Source organism: Narcine bancroftii, chromosome 12, assembly GCF_036971445.1.
Source record: "Narcine bancroftii isolate sNarBan1 chromosome 12, sNarBan1.hap1, whole genome shotgun sequence".
Classification (NCBI taxonomy): domain Eukaryota; kingdom Metazoa; phylum Chordata; class Chondrichthyes; order Torpediniformes; family Narcinidae; genus Narcine; species Narcine bancroftii.
In genome coordinates this window covers 74721070-74725405 of record NC_091480.1, presented here as the reverse complement: position 1 = coordinate 74725405, position 4336 = coordinate 74721070, and the positions used below count along the sequence as shown (strand labels likewise).

The following is a 4336-nucleotide window of genomic DNA, read 5'->3' as shown; positions in this document are numbered from 1 at the left end:
GGAAGAGAGAATGCTTATGGAAAGAAATCATTCCTCCTATCATTATAGATTTAGACTCGCTGGTACTGCAGTATTATGCATGAAGGTACGAGAGATCAGTGCACTGAGCTCCCAGGAACAAATGTGGAAAGAGCTATATTACAAATACACAAAAAAACCATCAAATTCAAAGTGCTTTGGCCAGAAGTTACAACTTTTAAAAAGAAAAATGCATTTCACAGTGCTCAAATCTATAGCACACAGCATCACATTACCCAGACCTAGATGGGCATCTTCCACATCCAGTAGTACAACATAGAAGTCTGCAGACACAGTGATTGAAGTAAAAACACAAAGCTGGAGAAACTCAGCAGGTCAAACAGTGTCCTTTATATAGCAAAGATAAGGAAACATGTCCAACATTTCGGGCTTGAACCCTTCATCAAGGTGTGAGGCATGCCTGCCTATATTTTGCTCATACCTTGATGAAGGGCTCAAGCTCGAAATGTTGGTCACATGTCCTTATCTTTGCTATATAAAGGACACTGTTGGACTTGCTGAGTTTCTCCAGGATTCTGCTTTTACCTTCCATCTCCATATGTGCCTGGGTAATGACTTGGACAGCTCTGCTGCCATGCACTAAAGGAGAAACATTTGCTGTGGATTGATTTCACAGTCAAAACATGACAGTCAGCTATCTGGGAAATAGTGTCTTTCATTAACCCCACCTTCTCTAATTCACATGTTCTGTACAACTTACAAGGAAAGAATGATAACAATGATTTCTATAGCTCCTGTATATGAAGCGTAAATTCATAATAATAAATCTGGTACCGACAGCGTGACATAGTGTATAAGGCAAGGACCAGCTAGATATCAAAGTAAAAATTGAAAGAAAATGTGTGGAAATTTTAGTCTTAGCCAACTGGTCAATATTTATCCAATAGTGTTCCATGATTCTACCACTCTACCAGAACTCGAAGGATATAATTACATGAATGTTAAAGATTCACATTAACAAAAACCAAAACAATTTATTCCACGTGTTTCAATTTGATTTAATGTGTAACTGGGACAACTCATTCTTGGATCGCTGTTAGTTGTAAACATCTAATAACCCATGAACTTGAAAAATAATCATTTCATTCCAGTCCACTTTCCAATAGGTCAGTCCAATTGCAATGAGAACTGCGGGAACTGACAGATGCAAAGGTCAAAGGTGAACCTCGGAAATCACAGATTAGAATGCATGCTCTAAGCAGATCTGAAGGTTTTGTCTCAATGTAGTGAAGCGGATAAGGATCATGAGGTGTACACCAGGACAAGGAAGGAAGCTAAAGCATCAGTCTTCCAATAGGGATTGCAGGAAATAACCAAACCTGTTTAATGACAGATCACCTTGCAACAGGTGGCAGAGGTGGTGCGCCTCGAACAACTGTAACAAAATGAGAGGGAAAAGGATCAGAAGAAATATTTAAAAAGATTTAAAACCTTAAAAGGTTGGTTAACCACAGAAGCTTGTGCACAAGGTGTACAATTTATCTTTTTCTTCTTCCTTCTGGGCTTTATGTGCAAGCTAAAAACAGGATCTGCACTCCCACTGAAGTTAAATTTCTAATGGCTCTGATAGGTGCATTTCAATTTGATTTTACAGCACAAACTCTCAAAGGGTACTACAAATTGCTGCTGGGGAGAAAAAAATCATGGCTCAGTAAGAGCTCTCACCATGTGGCAGATCATTTCCTTCATTCTTTTACAGCTACTAATCAATCACTAGCTTTGCAGAAGCAAACGATAAATACAAGAGACAAGATTAGAAAGCATACCAATAAGATGAAATGGAGGCTTGTGTAGATGACGAACACCAGTATTATCCAGTTAGACCAAATGTCCTATAGCCTCCACATAATTCTGAGAAATTCAAATGTCCTCAGCTACACAGTTAGAAAAAGATTTCCAGTTTTGGCACCTGCGCTTCAGTTCTCATGGGAAAACCACGATAGGAGTCCCTCTTATGGAGTTCCAAGTCCCTCTGCTTATCAAAAACTATTATTCTTTTTGCCTTTCTTCTGCTTATCTGTGAGGGTATCCATATTTTTCATATCTAACTTTTCCTAGTTCTGACAAAAGATTATTTATCTGAAATATTAAATGCTTCTCTCTCCACAAATGATGCCTAACAGTTGATATTTTTGTTTTCTCCAGATATCCTGCATCTACCATTTTTTTCTTTGTGGCTTAGAGAACTTAGAACTGTACAAAGGAAAAGGTTCTTTAATCCACAATGTCTGCACCAAACATGGTGCCCAAATTAAACTCAAGTTCTGCTGTTTGCACAAGATTAATATCCCTCCATTCCCTGCACATTCACACGTCTCCCTAGATACCTCTTAAGTCCTACTACCCTATCTGCTTCCATCACAACCCCCAGCATAGTTCCAGGCACCTAAAACTACACAAAACATATCCTGCACATATTCTACTGCTCCCCACCACCCACATCCAACTTTACTTTGAACACAGTAGACAACAGTTAGAATTTCATGCATGCTATATTCTAAATGTAGTATTACGGAACCTTTACATCCTCTAGCATGGGACATTTTTACTCCGGGGGAAAAAAGATTCAACTTGCCTGGCCACTTTCAGGGAGCTATGGACTGGACCCCCAAGTCCTTCTGCACATCAATGCTTTTAAGAGTTCTGCCTTTAACATTATTTTCCATTACATTTGACCTTCCATAGCACAACACCCCACCCTTTTCTGGATCAAACTTTACTTGCCATTTCTCTGCCCATATCTATAATTGATCTATATCTTGCTGTATCCTATGATAAACCTGCCCACAACTCCATTAATCTGTGTCATCTGCAAACTTACTAGCCCATCTATCAAGATTTCCATCCTTCACAAATTACATATTAGATAAATAAAAAGATAGGTCCTATGATCTCATGATAAGGTTTATTTCTGTCAAATCTGATGAACAGTTCAGTATTAGTTTAAAGTTGAGATCCTTGCATGTTAATAAAACTGGAGCAACTCACCTCTGTTCATCTTACTTGGGTATGATTTTTGGAAATGCCGATATTCCTCTGGTGCAGGAAAGTCTTCAATCGGGTGAAAGCAGTATTTTGATTCAAAGTCATCTAGGAAGGAGACATTTTTTTTAATTAATGTACAATCTGGATTACCCTGACCTCAAGTGTCAACAGGGTCTCAATTATTTTGTTTCAACTATTAGTAGGTTGGATAAATGAAGATTACACTGTTAAAAAGTCAAGAAACTGAATACTGCCTACTATCACCATCTTCAATCTAATTATAAACCATTTTACTAGGAGAGATCTGAACTTATTCTAGCCCCTCTAAATTAAATTCTTGAATCAGCTCAACAGGAGCAGCTACTGCCAAAATCTTGCCAAGTAAAGAAATGGTCAGAGCAGGAGGGAAGTTCTGCTAAGTAGCCAAATTTGCATGGTTTTCCTTAGTAACTAAAGTTCAAAACAGATAGCAAACAAGATGGAAAACAGGGCTTTTGGAGTTCAGTTTTCAAATTTACCTAATTCAAAGCTTAATGGTTAAAACACATGTGGAACACTGCAATCGGTGCCCTGTGCATAAGCCCACTGCAGTAATATCATTAGCTCAAAATTCTGAAGTCTGATTAAACCGAGGGTTACATCAGAGTTTTCCCATATGGCAAGTTACTGAGTTGGCACAGGGTTTTGATGTCCACAAATTCTTATCAGCATTGCCCAGATGGCAACTTACAGCTATCAGCAGCTTGTGCCAATCATGTAGAAGATGGTGTTTGGGGGAGGAAGGTGTGAGAGACTTTCCTGTGAGGGGGAGGGAGGGAAAGGTTATCCAAGTAAACAATCACTCTGGTCGGCTCTCTCACATCTCCTAATAGTTCATCCACTGAACGAGGCAGGATCCTCCCCTCTCCAGTAGGAAATGCCACCAGAGAGTGAAACTGTAAAAAGATTCAAAGACAATCTACTGATAGTTTTCCTTTCTATAAATGTACCTATTCTTTTTTCTTGGAAACAATGTTCTTAATCTTGCTTTGTGTGCACCTTTATTCTACATTAAGTTAATGCAGTTCAAGTATAAACCATACCAGGTGATTGAGTAGTTTTAAAGTGGGAGATGATAAAATGCATACGAGATTATTCTTTTAGGAAGGATTGTTTCCTCATGATTTTACATTATGGAGAAAACTGCTCTGAAACCTAATGACTTGTTTGTTTGCGTACTCCACTTTAGTACAGGTGGTCCCCTACTTACAATGCACGCGACTTATGACAAAAAAAAGTATAAATTTTAAAAGAAAAATATATGTAAATATAA

At 38.4% G+C, this 4336-nt stretch overlaps 1 protein-coding gene across 1 annotated transcript in view; it reads right to left on the bottom strand.

Annotated features, from left to right (window-relative positions):
* Positions 1-531: 531 nt before the first annotated feature.
* The window catches only part of LOC138747551 (WAS/WASL-interacting protein family member 2-like), a 76888-nt gene continuing 73083 nt past the window's right edge, over positions 532-4336 (bottom strand). Inside the window, 2 exon segments of the mRNA XM_069906867.1 lie at positions 532-1414; positions 3028-3129. Of these exon segments, the coding sequence (XP_069762968.1) occupies positions 1374-1414; positions 3028-3129 (143 nt within the window). The 3' untranslated portion in view covers positions 532-1373.